This window comes from Artemia franciscana, chromosome 10, assembly GCF_032884065.1.
Source record: "Artemia franciscana chromosome 10, ASM3288406v1, whole genome shotgun sequence".
Lineage (NCBI taxonomy): Eukaryota > Metazoa > Arthropoda > Branchiopoda > Anostraca > Artemiidae > Artemia > Artemia franciscana.
In genome coordinates this window covers 12,060,219-12,080,302 of record NC_088872.1, presented here as the reverse complement: position 1 = coordinate 12,080,302, position 20,084 = coordinate 12,060,219, and the positions used below count along the sequence as shown (strand labels likewise).

The following is a 20,084-nucleotide window of genomic DNA, read 5'->3' as shown; positions in this document are numbered from 1 at the left end:
AACATAGGCGACAGAAACAGAAACGTTCTGGACCCAGAAAAATTCTACTGAATCCAGAGCCATCTACGGATTTTCTACGGAATACTCCTGACGATTAACAGATTCTAAAAAGGAGCTAGTGGAAACATCCTCACGATGTTTACGCACGATCTTCACATTTCAAACAACAACAACGAAAAAAAACGTTCTTGTTCATCTTTTTTCAGTAAAAGGAGCAAAAGTAATCTTGAACATTTATCAGTTTAAGGAGCAATGTCACTTCTGGAGAGCCGTCGTCTTTGAATTCACTAAGTATTACGAAGTTGGTATTTATTTATAAATGTAATTAACAAGGCCAGCCGCATAATTAGCTCACAAAAAAAGAAGAAATAAATGCAAAGCGCTGTTTCCAGTCTGGAATGCTATATAAAATCCAACTAAAATTACTATTATTTCAATTAGCACTTAAAAGAGCAAATAAACAAATTACTCCAACAGTGTAGTAGACAATTGATTACCTGCCAGTTTTGAGATTTGAATTTCAAATACATACCAACCAGTAAGTTGTTATAATATAGGCTTCTTATTTAGATTGTATCTTCTTTACTTAAATCGAAGAATAAACCGCAGCAAAGCTTTGATTACAATCTCAAACTTTCTATAGCACATAAATTGAAAATTGTAATTATTTCCGTAAATACTAAAATAATCAAATAAATATAGTTCTTACAGCAGTGTAGTAAGCAACAGAATACGTGCCAGTTTTGAGATTTGTATTCCAAATGCATGGCGACCAGCAAGTTGTTAAAATCGGCATACTGGCTTCTTACTCAAATCGTAAATGAACAAAAACCTAAAAATATAAAAGAAGAGATAAGCACACATGGCAAAAAGCGAACTTCCCTGGGGAACCAGAGAACTTTTAAACGAATATTCTACTTCGAGCTTCGATATCCCAAATCACCTTGTCCAGGAAATATTTCTTAAGTCTCGTCCTTAAGTCTAATGCCAAACAGGCGCTCGTCAAATCCTAATTCTTTAGTAAAATGTTGACATAAAACATGTCTTCAAACCAAAAATTCCATCATACATATTTGTTCCGAAGCTTGCTCGATTTATGACGAATTTTCGTTTCCTTTCAATTTAAATCAAACTCATAAACATATGAAATACTCATAAACATATACTCATAAACATATGAAATACTCATAAACATATACTCATAAACATATGAAATACTCATAAACATATACTCATAAACATATGAAATACTCATAAACATATACTCATAAACATATGAAACTTTATTTCTTAAATTAAAAATTAAAATATAATTAATTTAAGTCTATTTATAAAAAACAAAATTACAGTAAAATTTTCAAATTTTAATGTGGAACATTAACCCAACGATTTTAGGAAAACCTTAATTGAATCACTGTATAAGAAAGGTGATAAGAGATGAGTGTAGTTATTATCGAGGCATTAGTCTGTTCTCCGTAGGTAGCAAAATAATTAGTAAAATGCACTTTTTAGACTTAGAGATGTTGTGGAAAAAGTTATAAGAGAAGAACAGTGCGGACTTAGAAAAGGTAGAGGATATGTCGACGAAATTTCCACTCTTAGGTTAAAAATTCAGAAGTGCCTGAGTTGTCAAACACGTTTGGTCCTCAGTTTTATAGATTATGAGCAAGTGTTCAAATCTGTTGATAGAAGAGCTTTAGCAGAGGTCTTATCTTTGAATAGTATACCAGATAAATAAATTGAAGTGATGGTGCTATGTACGAGAATAGCACTGCTGCGGTTAAGGTAGGAAATGAGGTTAGCAGATGATTTTGTACTAAATCAGGAGTTAAGCAGGGTTTGTGTTCTATCTTCGTTTATATAGATCATTTTGATGGACTTTGTCTTAAACAGCACAGGAAAGGCAATCGGAGACCACGGAATCAAATGGGTAGGAAAAACTCTTCTGAACTTAAATTATGCTGATGATTTAAGAATCCTAGATGAAAGTATGAGCAAAATGAATGAACTTTTAGAGGTTTTGCGAGTTTAGGGTGCTTTGAAAGCTAGAATAGTTTTGAAAATTGAAGACTAAGTCACTAAGGCTAAGAATTCAGGAAGAAGAAAAATTAAACGTTGGGTAGCGAAAAGATTAATAAGGTGGGCAGCTTCACTTACCTTGGTAGTATTATTAGTAAAGACAGTGAGAGCAGTGAAGATGTTAAAAGTAGAATGGCCAATGCTCAGGGTGTTTTTTCACAGTTAAAACAAGATTGGAAGAACAGGAATATAAGTCTGCAAACCAAGATTAGAATATTGGAAGCTTAAGTGACGACAGTGGTCAAACTTGGCTCTGAAGCATGGGCGCTTCCAAAAGCGGATGAACGTTAGCTGGATGTTTTCCAGAGAAGTTGCCTACGGATTGTTCTAGGTCCCCGGCTGACTGACCGCATTTCAAGCGTTGGGCTTTACGAAAATCGCGGTTCAATCCCCCGCTTTCAAGGGTTAAAATGAACGAAAGGTTGAGATGGCAAGAGCACGTTCTGCGGATAAAGGATGACAGATTGCCGACGACTGTCCTTTTCGGCCAATCCTCCAGGGCTAAAAGGAACGCATGTCGTCCTCGTCTGGGGTGGGAGGATGTCATACAGAAAGATTTAAAGGAAAGGGGAACTTCCTGGGAGGGTGTAAATAGGAAGGTTTTGAACAGATTGGGATGGAGGAGGAGCATCCATAGCTGTGTTGGCCTCAGGCGGCTCGGCTGTGGTGAGTTGTTAGTAGTAGTAATATTATATATAGTAGTAATATATATATTAATAGTAGAATACTGCTATATATATATATATATATATATATATATATATATATATATATATATATATATATATATATATATATATATATATATATATATATATATATGTATATATATATACATATATATATATATATATATATATATATATATATATATATATATATATATATATATATATATATATATATATATATATATATATATATATATATATATATATATATGTATATGTATATTGTAGTATAATAAATATGTTAGTATAGTTATACTAGTACTATCCTATAAATTCTACTATAGCAGTAGTAGTATATGTGGAAAGAGGGAGGCTTTGAATAGATTGAGATGGAGGAGGAGCGTCCGTAGCTGTATTGGCCTCAGGCGGTTTGGTTCTGTGGTGAGTTGTTAGTAGTAGTAGTATTTTCAAATTTCCTTAGGGGGAATAATGAAACTCAACCTCATGAGAGGATATATTCTCTGTACAGGTGTGATCCTGAGGATTATCCGAGAACATATCATCCAAAATGTTAACAGTGGGTTTGCTCTCAATCGTCTTTAAACGAATTTGCAATTATGAATACAAAAAAAAAAAAATAGGGAATAACATATAATAAAGTTTATAATTGAAATTGATTGATTTATAATTAAAATATAATTAATAAAATTTATTTTTTTAAAGAATTAAATACATAAAGTTCTCAAATTTCACCAATCCACTGAAAGAATATCTGCTCTACACCAGTTTGATCATGAGGAATATCAAAGAGCATTTCCATCAACATATTATATCAGTGGGTTGTGGGTCTCTACTGGTATGATCATGAGAGCTAGAAAAATACATATAAACCAATATACTTTATCAATGACCTACTTTTTTATACTTTAAACGAATTGACAAAAATATAAACCAAAAAAAAATAAGGAATTACGTATAAATTAAAATTAAAATGTATTGACTTATTATTAAAGTTAGTGAATTTAATATTAAATAATTAATAAACATTTATAACTAGGTTATAGTATATTCTTTCTTCTTTTATTTTATAATTGATACAGATTTATTTTAGCTTTATTTTAGAATATGGCTCAAATCCAAGCCATGGGCGAACTTTGGGAACTGTGTGAAAATCTAGGAATAGTATGAAAGAATCGCGAAAATACTAGGCTTTGGAGGGCATAGGTTTAAAAAACTCCGCCTCGCCACGCATAAGCGCCTTCTCCCACTATTTGTCATTGCATCATTTCATAGTAGAAAACTGTAAATCTAGACCAAAACTTATTCAATACCATTAGAATGAGTCCTTTAACTTGTATATAATGGAACTTTTCATTATATTGGGAACCTTTTCCTGGGTATATTTTTCTGCAAGCAAAAATCATTTATTTGGGATATACTGGGTTAAAGACCCCTATTTTTATAATTATTACTTGTCAAGCAAAAAATCCTATGAGGCTAAAATGTCGAAGGTATCAACTCTGGGTGATGCAAAGCATTGTGAACAAGAAATTCTATCCATAATAAGATTGAAAATATAATATTTCTATCTTACAAACTTCCTTAGTCCAAAAGTAGCCTACTTTATCCTGTCAATTACAAAGGCATGTAGCCTACTCATGGGATACCATAGCTACAATGAGAGGGTCACAGTTCTAACCATGGGTTCCACAGGAGGGGCAGGGGGAGAGCAATGGCCTTCCCTGTGAGACGTAATACCATTAAAAATTGCATACAAAGGGAAAATGAGATATTTTTCCCATCTAAATCTTGGCAAAACAGAGCCCCCCTCCAATTTGCTATAGGTCTTTAAGGTCCAAATAAGCCTCTTTTTCCTAGTTTACAGAGCTTAAAAATATTCAGTCTGGCAGAATTATTTGATGCAAAATTTCGTTAGGCTTTACTGGGTTTTAACAGAGCCATGATAATACCTTGTCAACGACATTTTTACTATAACAAGCAGATTTTTTTTTAGAATGTAATTTTTCTGTAAATAATTTTTGGTGGTTATTATACCCTTAGTAAAAGCTAAACATTTGAAAATCATAATAAAAAGACAGATCTTTCACGCAATATTTTTTCTATATATATTTATACATTTGAAACATTTTAAGATAAACAGGATAGTAAACAATCATGGCAACATTTAGTGTAGTGAAACCATAGAAAAGGTTAAATAAAATTTGCAAGGTTAATTTACTTACAGATTAAATAAAGAAAAACTAATTTTTTTCTGAAAGTAAGGAGCGACATTAAAACTTAAAACGAACAGAAATTACTCCGTATATGAAATGGGTTGTCCCCTCCGCAATCCCTCGCTCTTTACGCTAAAGCTTTTAATTGTTTTAAAAAGTAGAATTGTGGCAAAGAGTCAAACTTTAGCGTAAAGAGCGAGGGATTGCAGAGAGGACAACCCATTTCATATACGGAGTAATTTCTGTTCGTTTTAAGTTTTAATGTCGCTCCTTACTTTCAGCTAAAAAAATTAGTTTTTTTTTTATTTAATTTCTGAACGTTTTTGAATTAATGCATGTTTGGTTTTGGCTCTCCGCACATAAATTATTAAAATGAAATTTGTATATTAATTCTTTTTTTGGCTAAATGGCTTTCTCTTAGTTTTGATCAGACGATTTTGAGAAATAAGGGGTGGAGAAGGAGGCCTAGTTGCCCTCCAATTTTTCGGTTACTTAAAAAGGCAACTAGAACTTTTAATTTTTAACGAACATTTTTATTAGTAAAAAATATACGTAACTTAAGAATTAACTTACGTAACAAACTTTCATAACCTTATATTTTTATTATGTATACGAGGGGGTTTGTACCCTCGTTAATACCTCGCTCTTTACACTAAATCGTAAGTTTTGCCCCAATTCTTTAAGAATGACCCCTGAATCAGAAAGGCCGTAGAATAAATAGTTGAAATTACTAAAAATACTTTAGCATAAAGAGCAAGGTATTTATCTCCTCCTAAATACCTCGCTCTTTATGCTAAAGCATTTTTAGAATCCCTCATATGCGTAATAATCTCTGTTCGTTTTAAGTTTCAATGCTACTTCTTCCTTTCATTTGAAAAAAAAAACGTTTTCATATTTATTTTTAATTGTTTTCTTATAGTAATGCTAGAGAATCCTGCACCCTTTTCATTGAATTTTTCTTCCCCCATGACAGATTCCTCCAAAGAGATCCTCCAACGTAGCCCCCTCTCCTCATTCCCACCCCCAAACAAAATAAAATCCCCCTGAAAATGTCTGTACACTTTCCAATTACCATTTCTATATGTAAAAACTGGTCAAAGTTTGTCACTTGCGGCCCCTCCCCCAGGGATTATGGGGGAGTAAGTCATCCCCAAAGACATAGCTATTATGGTTTTCGACTATGCTGAACAAAATGGCTATCTCAAAATTTTGATCCGCTGACTTTGGGAAAAAATGAGCGTAGGAGGGGGCCTAGATGCCCTCCAATTTCTTTGGTCACTTAAAAAGGGCACTAGAACTTTTCATTTCCGTTAGAATGAGCCCTCTTGCGACATTCTAGGACCACTTGATCGATACGATGACCCCTGGAAAAAAAAAGACAAACAAACAAACAAACAAATAAACACGCACCCGTGATTTGTCTTCTGGCAAAAAATACAAAATTCCACATTTTTGTAGATAGGAACTTGAAACTTCTACAGTAGGGTTCTCTGATTCACTGAATCTGATGGTGTCATTTTCGTTAAGATCCTACAACTTTTAGGGGGTGTTTCCCCCTATTTTCCTAAATAAGGCCAATTTTCTCAGGCTCGTAACTTTTGATGGGTAAGACTAAACTTGATTGAACTTATATATTTAAAATCAGCATTAAAATTCGATTCTTTTGATGTAGCTATTGATATCAAAATTCAATTTTTTAGAGTTTTGGTTACTATTAAGCCGGGTCGCTCCTTACTACAGTTTGTTACCACAAACTGTTTGATAAAGGAAGTTCCATGACAAACTAACATTATTTCTTAAAGAAATATATTTAAAAATTAAGCCTTAAACAATTAGCCTTTATTTTATTTTGATTTCAGGGCCTTCAGAACTCGTAATAGAAAAACAAATGTCAGAACAATTTAGCTCAAAAGCTAAAACACTAAAATTGGAACAACCTTTTTTTATAAGATGCCTATTAATGAATGCATTCGTTGAGACATTTTCACATTTCAATGCTAACGGGTGCTCTGCCATGTCCCATTAGGGTTGCCACCACGGTCTGTTCCTAAAGTGTTACAACTGCCCAAATTTGCGTGTTACATAGTGATTTTCGGCGCTATGGTAAAAAAAAAATATACATGGACTTAACCAGAGTCAGCCTAAAAATACACTTAAAGTTAGTCTGCTCCTAAGCTGTAAAAGGTTGATGGCAAGGCCACATCCAGGATTTTTTTTTGAAGAGAAGAGAGATGAGGAGGGAGGTGCAAATAATTTACCAAAACATATTTTTAATATGCGGTTTTGTTGCTTTTATACAATTCAGACAAAAATTTAGGGGGACATGGTCTGTCCCAGTAATCCTCCCCCTGAATAGAGCCATGGTAAGTGCAATGGAACAATTGATGCATATTCAGGTCTTTTATCAGCCATCATTATTTATCCTTAGACTAAGCTTGAATAGTCTATCAAAGGATTACTTGATTTTAATCAGTCTTCAAGAGATATAATTAGTAGCGATTGCAAATTTCCATTATTACTTACTGATTTACACATTACTTCAGTAATTTACTTCACATTACTTCAGTAATTTATTTCATATATTTCTGGAATAAAACAAAAATCAAATCTTACCTGGCCAAAGAAATTTTGTAAACCATATAATCCATACCAAAAATTTTGTAACGTGTTAAGAAGAAACAGGAATTTTTGAAAACTGTTGTTTTTCTGAATACTAAATTTTCAGAATCCTGCAAAATTTGCCACTTTTTAAGCTACCAGCAAGATAACAAAAGGAAGTGTTGGTCTATATTCTTATGTAAGCCAACACTTCCTTCCTGTATCAGAAAATTATAATTTGCACAAATCTGCAAACATATTTTAATTGAAAATATTTTTAGTATAAGTAAATGAAACTATACAATAATATCAAGCTAAAAAACTTGAAGTTTAACAGCCAACCCAGAGAGAGCATACTCAAATTTATTTCTACATACACAGACACATAACAGTTCATCTTCCTAACCCAAAGAAGAGACTTATTCTATGATTAAAGGAAGTGTTTTAGCACATGGTCCTTCAATATGGTGCAAAAAAGAAGAGCTCGCAGCCGTGCCTTCAACATTAAATTCAACAACAGGTTTCCCTCTTGCAGAAACTTGTGGCGCAAAAGCTGCAGCAGGATAAACAACAGAGGATGTTCCAATCACAAAGCACAAATCACACTCATTCACAAGTTCATCCACTTTTTCTAGGACACTTTGGTCCAAGGATTCACCAAACCAAACAACTCCAGGACGAACTAGTCCCCCACATTCATCACATCTAGGCAAATCTTTTAAGGGGATGGATATATCTTCTGCTTCAGGAAGCCCTTTCCCCTCCAAACCTTTACAGATAGGATTATCAACATTGTGTTTTCTTACTTTGCATTTAGTACAAATTGTTTCAAACAAAGACCCATGAAGGCGGTAAATTGTTTTTGATCCAGCTCGAAAATGTAGATCATCAACATTCTGTGTGACAAGGCTAAATTTTTTATTATCATTCAACAGCTGATTCTCAAGCTTCACAAGAGCTACATGAGCTGCATTTGGTTCGCATTTAAGAACTAATTCTCTTCTGTAATGATAAAATTCCCATACAAGAGCTGGATTCTGCCTAAAAGCCTGAGGTGTAGCTAAACTTGTAGCATCATATTTCCTCCAAAGTCCTCCAGCCCCTCTAAAAGTAGGAATACCTGATTCTGCAGATATTCCAGCTCCAGTGAGCACAAGAACATGAGAAGCTGTTTTCAGAATGTTTCTCACTTTTGCAATTTCAGATGACAGTTTTTCCAGCATCATATTTTGAATGTTGACAAAATGCAATGTATTTCTGAAAATTATAACAAATTTTCAATACATGGAAATACATTTTTCAATTCCAGGAGACAGGCTACATCATAAATAATCATAACATGGATGTTACAAGTATTGGCCACTGATGGGCATACCCAGATATAAGGGAAAGACTCCACACTTCAGACACAACCAAAGAAATGTCTGATGCCCCCACCCTTTAAGGTTCTTCAGACTCTCTCTCTCTTGTTAAATTTACATCCTCAAGTGTTACCCACCGACATCACAAAGCTGATTATAAAACCAATATAAAAATATTATCTGTACTTTTTATCTCTGTTTTGACTTTTACTTAGATTAGGCTGAATATAAAACAGCCACTTTCACCAAAAGATTACAATACATTTATTTACTTGCATTTAAAAATAACCTATTTTCATTATAGTACAAAAGAAATACAAACGAAAATACTTGTCATATAGTTTAATTTCATTAAAGTGCAAATGATGCAGTAGGCTTTAGACTTTCGCATTTATGAAAGGGGGCAGTAGCCAAACTCTTGTTTGTAGTGTTTTTTTTTAGATTTGATTTGAATATTCAATTTAAGTTTTACTTCTTTAAGATCTATTATTCATTTATATTAGTATCTATTGTATGATTATTAGCAATGATTAATATAAAAAAAGCAAAGTTTTTCCAAGGGAAGTAAAGAGCAAAGTTCTTAAAACAAACAAAAATTATTACTTCCCATCCTATCTAACATATATCAAGAAAACTAGTGCAAATAAACCAACTTATTATATATCCCTATGTTTAAAGGGTTACAGAAAACTAGCACTTTACCAAAAACACAAAAGCCAAGTTTAAAAAACATGAATATTGATTTAGGAGTCAAAAGTAAATGTGTAGCCTCACAACAACAGACTAGTCTATAAAACTTTTCATAGTCTTACAGGAGCTGTGATATCAGTGTCTTTCAGCATACAATTAAAATTATATTAAAGACTTGGGCATAAAAACAATATGTTTAAATACATTAAACAACATACAAAAAAACAGACTGATTTATCAGGTAACATCTTGGTTTCACATAGTATTACTCAAAATGAAGAACATATCAACCATAATAAGAACTCTCAAAATCCAGTTATTTCTTTCTAAAAAAAAGAAAATTTCAAGTTGTGATGCAAATTATAAAACAAGTCTGTATGCCTAGTCTTAATACTGGTACATTCAGTACCAATGTTTTAAGAGCCAACCACCTCTGGACTAGTGTTATTTTATAATTTGTAGTGAGAGTGTATTTAAATTTTTGTGCTATTCTTTCTTTTTCTTTTATATACTCTGTCTGTTTTTTTTCATTTTTTGATGGGTAATAAATTAATAATAATAATAAGATTCCTTCATTTCAAACTTGTCTACAAAAAAAATTATGAAATGTCCTTTTCAGATCCAAAACAACAGTCAATAATTGAACTAAAGTAAAACAGTTCAAAATAGGGATGATACCTTTTTATTGACAGTGAAATATAGAATTATTTAAATGGATATTTCGAACACATAAACAGTGTTCATCATCAGCAGTAACACTCTTACTTTTTTAGGAGTTTTAATGCTGATGATGAACACTGTATGTGTGTTCGAAATATCCAGTTAAATAATTTTATATTTCACTGTCAATAAAAAGGTATCATCCCTATTTTGAACTGTTTTACTTTCGTCATGGAAAGGCAGTGTGGTCTTCGAAGTTTTCTAAATAATTGAACTGAGCTCATTGTGCAGAAGTGATGCCAGATAAAAAAAAGCAACAGTCTAAAAATGCTTCACTTTTATATTGTTAAAACTGTCCTTAAATGGTTTACATTTACTGCACCAAAACTCCTATATTGTTTTGTGTTTTCAGTAAAGTGTTAGTTTTCTGTAACCCAAAGTAATAATTTTTGTTTGTTTTAAGTTTTAACTCTACTCTTTACTTCCATCAGAAAAACTTTATTTTTTAAAAATTAATCTTTGCTTGTTTTGATTAAAATTTAATTTAGAAACAACACTGCCATAATTTTTTTTTATGTATATGAAATAATTCCTTTTTGTTTTAAGTTTTAATGTTGCTCCTTTGTTTCAGTTGAAAACTTATTCTTTTACTTGATTTCTAAGCACCTCCAATCTAGGGGAGATAAGACATCTCATCCCTTATTAAGACAAAGAAGCTGTACAAGAATTGAAGGAAAAAATAAGTTTAGAGCAGAAAGAAAAATCAAAACACAGTGTTGCTTCTTTTTGTAAATTTCTTAAAAAAGAAAGATCCTTAATTCTTTGCTCTAAAAAATTAAATTTAGTAGCACTTGAGAAACTAGCTCAAGGCAAATAGCTTCAATAAAAAGGTTAACCAAGCAGATATGCTTGTACAGTGACACACATGTAGAAAAATATGCTAGCTCAACAGAAATGTGCCTTTAGGGTTAGGGAGTTATTTGACCTACCTAAATAGAAAAGCCATTCATTACTTAGAAATAAATTGAAATTTCAAAAAGATTATTTCTAGTGTAGATACTTTGTTTACATTTCAAAACTTTGGGAAGAATAACCTGTATTCTCCTACAGAACTGTTTCCGTTTCTCTTTCTTGCTCTTTGGATCCAAAATCTTACATAAAAAATCCTTCTTTTAATATATAACTTTAAGTACTTCCAAAACCAGATGTCTACATTTCTCTAAAAACCAAGTGGCAAGAGGTTGGGGTCAGGGGTATAATTTGCTATGGGGAGAGGGGCAACTGCCCTTCCAGACCCATTTTTCTCCAGACCCCATTTTGCCCCTCTCCCACTGAAATTTAGTTCCTTCAAAACTGTTGTCAAAACTAAGATAAGCTTGCACAATTCAAGCATCCACTGAAACAGGTCAATTTTCTTTAGTACATCTTTACCTTTTTTATTACTATATGGCTTGTTTTTCTGTCATTTTCACTTGATTGAGAAAATTGGCTCCACCTTTGACCCCCCCCCCCCCAAGATTTTGACAAAATTGCACCATTTGTTCTTGGTATGGATCTAGTGATCTACTAAGAATGTTGTTGCAAACCATAAACTACTACTAAAAACTCAACACAGCACCAAGTCACCTGAGGCCAACACAGCTACACACACTCCTCCTCCATCCCAATCTATTCAAGGCCTCTCTTTTTACACCCTCCCAGGAAGTTGCCATTTCCTTTAAATCTTTCTTTATGACATCCTCCCACCCAATACAAGGGCAACCTACTTTCTGTTTAGCCTTAGATGGTTGGCCAAACAGGACAATCTTCAGCAATCTGTCATACTTCATCTACACAATGTGCCCTAGCCATCTCAACCTCTTTTTCATTATAGCCCTAGAAAGTGGGATTGAACCAAACATTTTTAGTGGTTGCACTTTGACCACTATTGACTCTTGACAACAGCACATATACATTTGATATCCAACCAAAGTTTATATGGCCACCAATTCCATAAAAACCTTACATGTTAACAATAACCAACTTGCAAAGCTCATAGCCCTTGACCTGGAGGCTGGGGATTCAACCCCAGAAGCATAGTTATTTAGCCTACGCAAAATGGCCATCTCAAATTCTTGATCAGATACTCTTGGGGAAAAAAGGCACGTGGGGGGGGGTGATCTTTCATCACTTTGGACTCTTAAAAGAGGAACTAGAACTATTGATTTCTAGTCAAATGAGCCCCCTCCAAAGTTTATACAGCCTCCTTTCCACAAAAACATTATTTATTAACAATGGACAACTCAAATAAGTTACAACCCTTGCTCTAGGGGCTGTGGGGATTTGTCAAACACCAACTTATAGTTATTTGACTTCTTGTACTATTTTTAACAGTGTGGCAATCCAAAAACTTTGAAAGGATGCATTTCATGAAAAACAGAGTTTGAGGGGGCTGGTTACTCTCCAATTATTGTCAACTGTTAAGAACAGCACTGGAATCTTTGATTTCAAATAAAATGAGACCCCTCTAAAGTTTATACAACCACCTTTTCAATAGAATCTTATATATTAACAACAAGCAACTAGTATAACTTATAGCCCTTTCCCTGAGGCCTGGGGGTACCATACTGGGAAAAGTAGTTACTTGACTTTGGACTATTTTGAACAAAATGACAAAAAAACAAACTTTTGACTCTTATAAAAGAAACCAGAAATTTTGATTTCAAATCAAACAAAACACTTCTGAAGTCTATACAACCACTCCTTCCATAATAACCTTACATGATAACAATGGGCAAATTGTACAATTCACAATCCTTACCTTGGGGTCTGTGGTCTGCATTGCACCCCTGGAGGCACAGTTAATATACATTTTGCCAAATTTTGAATAAATGTGCTTTGTCAGAATTTTAGTCAATGATTACCATAATTAGTACTTCAGAGCCAATTATAACTTATCAAAGAAAAGAAGAAATCAATTGATGAAAAATTTATATTATTGATTTCATTTATTTTCTGAGTGAAAGGAACTAAAGCTCTTGCTACTCCTTTTGTTTGAGAAGTATTATTTTGCCTTTTCATATAAATCTATTGCGTGGTTAGAGTTTCTGGAATTTCCCTTTCCTGAACCCAATGTTTCCTAACACTTCTAGCCCCCTCAGGGAAGGGGGCCAAACATCTAATTGGTTATCAGAAGCTGATATTCCTATTGTTGTATCTCCAATATCCAATGATGATAGCCTGAATGAAACCATGATTACTGTCTCTGAGCCACCAATCTCTGAAACTGACAACCTGCTAAATGAAGATTTCCAGACAGTAGGCAGAAAACAGAAACGAAAAAAACCTTCTATGAGTCCTCCTGAAATAATGGGACTCTCAAACCCAAATCCAGCTGTGGAGATAAAGGACAAATCCATTATCCTATTTACTCCAACAGTAAAAGATCAATCTTTCTCTATCAAAAATATTACTAACATTAGAATGAATCTTTTCAAAACTTTTAGATGCAGTTTCACTGTGAATGTGAACAGAGATGGTTCACTAATGGTTATGTTTCTTGACAGAAATGAAGCCTACAAAGCCCTTAGCCTAAATAAAATTGGCAATATCCCTGTTACACCTGAATGGTGGAAACCAACCCTGAAAAATTCTCAGAAAATAGTATTGTACAACATACCATTGGAACTGTCAAATGACGACTTGAAAGATGGCCTTATGAACAATAAGGGGGAAATGCTGGAGGTTCTGGATGTTCATCGTATGGGCAAACTAGATTCTAAGGGAACAAGAAGTAGTAAGAGTGTTCTCTTTATCTTACCTGCTAGTTCCCAATTTGACTCAGTATTCCTTTTTGGTCAGCAAAAAGCTCATAAAATATACCAAGAAAAACCTCTTCAATGCTCAAAATGTTTTAAGCTTGGTCACTCATCTAAGTATTGTTCTTCTTCTGTGCCAGGGTGCCCTAATTGCCTTGGTAATCACTCCTTGTCTACAGAAAGTAGATGCACTGAAGTGCCTAAATGTACAAACTGTGATGGTAGACATCAATCAACAGATCACAATTCATGTCCTAAATATGTTCAACGAGCTAAAGTTTTAAAGATTGCTCTTCAAGAAAATGTTCCTTTCCCAATAGCTGCAATAGAGCTGGCCAAGCGGTCCAAAGTACCTTCAGGTCCAAGAGTTAATGAGGCCAAAGAAGGGAATTTAGCCCTTCCTCAAAAACCCTGGCTACAGGTCCACAAGAACCACCCAAATCAGGCACTCATACCTCCTACTGAGACTTCTTACCCTCCATTGGCTAAGGAGCATCCCAAGGTGGCTGAAGCTAGTCCATCCCTCAACAATCCTAAAACTAAGCCTAAATCTTGGTCTGAAAGAGTGGCAGCTTTTCCTAATATTTCTACTCAAGCCATAACTATGCAAGATAGAGTTGGACCTCATATTACTAATTTAATTAAATATGTTGCATCAGTGGACCTAATATTACAATCAAATATGGCTAAAGATAAAAAAGCCAGTATTACAAAAGAAATTGCAGAATACTACTTTTCCAATTCTATTTTCAATGAAATAGGAACAGAATTATCATCCATTCTCACAAAATATCATGCAGGTCACCTATTCAACCCTTCCTATGTTAACTAAGCTGCAGATCCTACAATGGAATTGCGTCTCTTTAAATTCAAATAAACTTGCTGATCTTATCCAATGTGCAAATGATAAGAGAATTGGAATTATTTGTCTACAAGAGACTAATCTTCATCAGTATAAGAAAATCAAAATGCCTGGGTACAAGTGCTACAGGAAGGATAGATCAACTAACAGAAAGGGAGGGGGTGTGGCAATTTTTGTTCATGTTTCAATCCAACACTCCCCTCAACCCTTAACTATCTACAGGGATGAAATAGATGTTGTAGGCATATTAATTACCTTAGCTAATGGTAACCATCTTGCCATAAAATCCTTTTATAATCCATGTGGGAGTAAGGACATCCAAAGTATCTTGGAAACAGAATTATCAGGTAATAATACCTTTATTTTTGGTGATTTTAATGCCCACAGTCCTCTCTGGGAACAATCAGCAGGTAGCAACAAAGCAGGAAGAGGAATAGAGTACATATTGTCCAATTTTCCTGACACCTTGATTTTCACTCCATTTGACTTTCAGACCAGGTATAATATTTCTTCTAACTCTTTCTCAACTATAGATTTGCTTCTAGGTCCTTCTTCATATTATGATTTAGTTCAGATGGTAAAGGTGTCGTCTCTTCAATCTGATCATTGTGCAATTCTTACATCATTTCAAGATTTATGCTACACTCCCAAACCCTACGTCCCTACATTTATCAACTCCAAAGGTAATTGGTCCCTTTTTCGTGAGATATTAAATGAAGTAGATTTTTCCTTTGTTTCTCCTAATTATGATATTAATGCCATTGAGTCTAATTTGAGATCAATCCTGCTGGAGTCAGCTAAATCGGCAATTCCAATGACTAGAGTACGTTTTTACAATGGTTCCAAAAGACCCAAGAATTGGTGGAATGATGAGTGTAGGGTTGCAGTTCTGGCAAAAAGAAAGGCTCGTAAAATGTTTCAAAAGCACCCATCTCAGTCAACAGCAATCTTTTATAAGCAGTCATGTGCTAAGGTGAAACTAATTTGTAGGAGAGCTAAACAGAGTACATGGCTGAATTTCAGCTCAAGTATCAGTTTTAGAACCCCAATTTCAAAGGTCCATAATTTCATTAGCCAACTAAATAGTGGAAAGCAGCCTAATGATGACCGTAGATATGATATCATTCAGGATGGATATCCAATTGTATCAGATAAAAAGAAGGCAGATCTGTTTACCAATGTTTTTAAAAACGATTGCTCAGATTTTCATCCCAGCCGACCTCCTTTTTGTAATCTCCCTCTTACCTGTTCTTATAAGGGTACTCTGATGAAACCTTTTTCCCAAGATGAATTTTGTGTAGCACTTAATTCTCTTAACATCAAGTCTTCCCCAGGTTATGATGGTATTTGTATGAAGTGGATTCTTGAGTCCCCAAAGGTGTTTCATACAGCCCTCTTAAGTCTTTATAATCTTATTTGGTCAAGTCAAAAGTTCCCAGATGCCTGGAAGATTGCTCAGGTATTCCCAGCTTTAAAACCTTCTTATTCATCTAATGATCTCAAGTCTTACCGTCCTATATCAGTATTACCTTCCTTTAGTAAAGTTCTGGAAAGGCTTGTCTTATCAAGAATTGAGTGGTTTTCTGAAGTCAACAATCTCTTTCCTAGTGAACAAACAGGTTTCAGAAAAGGACATAGCTCTTTAGATAACATTACCCGGCTAGAAATTGATGTTTGTAACTCCTTCAAAAAAAGACATGTCACAATGGCTGTTCTGTTTGACTGGTCGAATGCCTATGGAAATGTAGTCCACAATAAATTATTGGAAATCCTAATAAATCTTGATTTCCCGTATCCTTTTATAAGTTTTATAAAGTCTTTTCTAACTGATAGATATTTTTACGTTCAAGTAAATCAGTCTAGAGGTGAGCAATGCCCCATTACGAGAGGACTTCCTCAAGGTGCAATATTGAGTCCTCTTCTATTCAACTTGTATGTTTCTGAATTTCAAGTATCTCATGCATCATTTGGCCTTTATGCAGATGATTTGATCATTTGGAAGTCAGGAAGGGATATTAGCCTTCTTCAAAGCCTTATTCAACAGGATATAAGTCTAGTCCAGAGATTCTCTTTAGCATTTGGCTTCCCAATATCAATCAGTAAAACTAAAGCCATTATATTTACTAATGGTACTCTAGACCCTCCTAATCCACTGACAATTTTCTCAAGGGAGATCCCATATTGCAATTCAGTGAAGTTACTTGGTTTATTAATGGATTCTAAAATGCAGTGGCATGAACATATTAATTCTTTGAAATCTCTGATTATTCAGAGACTTTGTATTCTAAAAAGACTTGCTGGAAGTAAGTGGGGATGTCACCCAAAGATTATTTTGGATTTTTACAAATTATATATTCGTTCAAATATAGAATATGGGATTCAAATATTTTCAGCTCGTCCCCCATCCTCATTCAAAATCCTTGAATCTTTACAAAATTCTGCTATTCGAATAGCTTTGGGTGTGCATAAGCATACTCCTCTGTCAAAGTTAAGAACACTGTCGGGATTGGTGTCCCTAAGTGAAAGAGCATCTAGTCTAAGGATAAAGTATTTCTCGCAAATCCAGGCTTATGGAGCCAAGCATGCTGTATATGCACATACCTTTGCTGAGAAGTCAGCCTGTCCCAATGCCCATTCATCATGGAATCAGTTTCAACTGGAGGTCCCAAACTGGAATCAACATTCGCTTCATGCATATCCCTTTACGGAGTCCCCCCCATGGGAAATGAGTCCTCCAAGCTGTCAAGTAGAACTTATCTCTATTAGTAAAGATTTGATTCCTAATTATGAGATCCAGACTATTTTGGCTGAACACATCTCAAAGGCTTACCCCAACTATAGAAAAATATATACTGATGGATCCGTCCAGAGGGAAAGAGCTGGAGCAGGAGCATGTATCCCATCCCTGAATTTGAATATTTATTCTCCTCTCCCATTGGGATCTTCTATCTTGTCTGCTGAATTATGTGCCATCCGCCTGGCCTTGGATGCTCTCATAAATTATAACATTGAATCTGAAAATATACTCTGTCTCTCCGACTCTAAATCAGCATTACTACTGATCCAAAATATTAATAGAATTGCTAATGACAAAGATTTATATAATATTAGAAGACAGCTTCTTAATCTAAGGATCAAGGAAAATGAAGTTTATTTTCAACATGTTCCTAGTCATAAAGGTATAAAATATAATGATATGGCTGATTCTCTAGCAGCAAAGGCTTCCATGTTATCTCCTAGTCCTTCCTCTGACCTCAATTCACGAGATATTATCAGGCAAAGATCCAAAGTTAATCACAGTACATTAATGTTATCTCCATTTCATACAAGATTAAATACAGTGCTATATTACCGGCTGAAATCAGGTGCCCTACTTCTAAATAGCTTGTTATTTAATTGGAAGCTACATCATTCCCCTTTATGCCGAATCTGCTTTTCAACAGAGGAAACAATCCAGCATATTTTATTTGATTGCCAGGCTCAGAGTGAGGAGACTGTTGCTCTTAAGCGTTTCTGCTCCTTGGCTAAGATTCCAAATACTTATACAGCTATCCTGGATTCTAACCTGCCATGGGAAATTGATCGTAAGATATTTAAGGCAGCAATTGATACCTTAAAGAAGAGAAATATTGTTTAATAAGGATTAAAGCTTGAAGAAGTCAATTTTTAATGGGAGGCGATTTATCCATAGTTTTTGATTGTGCAGAAGAGAGCGGGAATGAGTAGGAAGAGCCGTATTGGTACCGGCCGGCCTAGTGCCTTAAACTGCTGGGGACAGGTAGCTCAGGTACTCGCACTTCCCACAATCAATAACAGTGTATTATTGTTCATAATCGTATATATCAATTGTTTGCAGACTGGAGGAGAATAGCGCTTCCAGTAGCTAGTTTTTCTGAAGAAGAAGTCAAAGAGGTGAAAGGACTTGTTGTTAGTCCATATACCTCCCTACAATTTTTGGAACTGGAACTGTTTTAGTTCTGAAAAATACAATTCCTGTTATTTGACTGGAATTTTAAGCCACACTAATGGTTTTTTTTTCAAAATCTAGGAAATCCATTTGTGGATATTTGGAACCTTATAAATTAGGATTGAGCAAAATTGTGAAGCTGAAAACAGTTTTCTTTGTTCTTGCTTTAAGCAGAAGATCTATTTTGCAAGGCTCTGTTTCTATGACACAAAGATTTTCAAAGGTAGTCAAAGGTCAGGGCCTTCTAGAGAAAGGGTGGAGGTGCTTACTTCAAAATATCTTCCTGGGATATACTTTAGTCTGTAGATAATTTGCTGAAAGTTCTGTTTTCCTAACCTAAACCCTTTGTAAGTGAGCAAAAGTAGCTAAACTAGAATTTTATGCATTATGTTAGCAGTTTTCAGAGTTTTGTTTTACATATCCTAGGGTAATATCTAGGACTGTGAGGGGGTTGGAAGGGCATTGCCAGGAGCATTAAAATGATATTTGGAAAAGGCATAAGATAGAGAATCCGTTAAAATTACAGTAAATATATGACTGTTCATATCATTGTCTTACCAATAAAGTTAACATAGCCTACCACTCAATACCTTTTTTTATACTCTTTAGGCCTACAAATAAAATAATTGCTTCTATTACAAATTTCATATTTAAGCCCTTTTTGAACTCTTAAAAATGACAAATTTTTAATTAAAGTATGAGTTATCAGTTGTTTTCTAACAAAATAATTACCTTAATTTGTACTTCAAAGCAATAAGGTTCAATGGATCTGTTACAGCTACTACATAATACTACATTTTCTCAGTATTGTTTTCTTGGTCATTTTTGACAAAGTAATGCTATACTCTCTCAGTGCCAAAATTATTTATAATAAGGTTAGCTTAGGTTTAGTTAGATGAGGGTAAAAAGTACTTAAATTTGAATTTCTGAAAGAAGCAATTATTATACTCAGAAAGAGCATAAAAAGGCACCAAGTGGTATGTTCACTTTATTGGCAAGTCAATAATATGAACAGTAATATATTTACCAAAGTTACTTTTATTTTAGTAAGAAATTTCTCTCTGTAGAGCAGCCAAGCTAGAATGTTACTGCTTCAGAAAATGCATTAAGTGGACAATCTTGTAGCAGCCAAGCTTATATTTTTCCTAAGCTATCTGATGTATGT

At 34.2% G+C, this 20,084-nt stretch overlaps 2 protein-coding genes across 4 annotated transcripts in view; both read right to left on the bottom strand.

Moving 5' to 3' along the window:
- LOC136031794 (uncharacterized) overlaps nucleotides 1–20,084 on the bottom strand; it is a 42,036-nt gene that overhangs the window by 21,825 nt on the left and 127 nt on the right. For 2 of the 3 annotated variants that reach the window (XM_065711582.1, XM_065711581.1), the window contains exon 2: nucleotides 710–832. In XM_065711582.1, coding sequence (XP_065567654.1) covers nucleotides 710–796 — 87 coding nt within the window. In that variant the 5' untranslated portion in view covers nucleotides 797–832. Of the gene's footprint in view, nucleotides 1–709; nucleotides 833–8,772; nucleotides 8,797–20,084 lie in introns of those variants that run through there. The other variant, XM_065711583.1, reaches the window with a different exon arrangement.
- On the bottom strand, nucleotides 8,002–8,808 carry LOC136032399 (NAD-dependent protein deacylase sirtuin-5, mitochondrial-like). Its single transcript, XM_065712709.1, has one exon. It carries the CDS (start codon nucleotides 8,806–8,808, stop codon nucleotides 8,002–8,004), a length of 807 nt encoding a protein of 268 aa, XP_065568781.1.

What these genes read in the sequence shown, in the direction of transcription:
- LOC136032399 (XM_065712709.1), bottom strand. Translation starts at nt 8,808, where the DNA reads ATGATGCTGGAAAAACTGTCATCTGAAATTGCAAAAGTGAGAAACATT.